This window comes from Eimeria mitis, genomic scaffold (assembly GCF_000499745.2).
Source record: "Eimeria mitis Houghton genomic scaffold, Emh_scaff15369, whole genome shotgun sequence".
Classification (NCBI taxonomy): Eukaryota; Apicomplexa; class Conoidasida; order Eucoccidiorida; family Eimeriidae; genus Eimeria; species Eimeria mitis.
In genome coordinates, this window is record NW_024014618.1 from 1 (window position 1) to 542 (window position 542).

The 542-nt window shown below is 58.7% G+C and overlaps 1 protein-coding gene across 1 annotated transcript; it reads left to right on the plus strand.

Moving 5' to 3' along the window:
- Window positions 1-70: 70 nt before the first annotated feature.
- EMH_0000860 (uncharacterized protein) lies at window positions 71-436 on the plus strand (the record flags this gene model as incomplete). The annotated part of the gene is made up of 1 exon (XM_038022314.1): window positions 71-436. The coding sequence occupies one exon, from the start codon at window positions 71-73 to the stop codon at window positions 434-436; it is 366 nt and encodes a 121-aa protein (XP_037878168.1).
- Window positions 437-542: the final 106 nt, after the last annotated feature.

Genomic DNA, 542 nt, shown 5'->3' on the forward strand with positions numbered 1-542 from the left:
AGCACAGGAGCTGCTGCATGCAGCAGCAGCAGCAGCAGCAGCAGCAACAGCAGAAGCAGAAGAAGAAGAGATGCAGCAGCTGCTGCTGTGTCTGAACCAGATCCATACAAGCTCGACAGCAGCAAGTGAGGCTGCTGCTGCTGCTGCTGCTGATTTGCATGTTGCTGCTGCTGCAGCAGAAGAGCAGCAGCAACAGCAGCAGCAGCAGCAGCAGATAATCAAAGCTTTTGCTGCTGCACTTGGGGTCCCAGAGCTGCAGCTTATGAGCCTCCCCCCAGCCTCTGCAGCAGCAACAGCAGCAGCAACAGCAGCAGCGGAAACAGCAGCAGCAGCAGCAGCAGCGGAGACAGCAGCAGCAGCAGCAGCAGCAGCAGCAACACAGACAGCAGCAACAGGAGAAGCTTCCGACAGCAGCAGCAGCAACGCAATGGGTTAGTGCTGCAACAGGTCGATGCATCTCTGCCTCCCGCCACTGCTGCTGCTGTTGCTGCTGCTGCTGCTGCTGTTGCTGCTGCTGCTGCTGCTGCTGCTGCTGTTGCTGC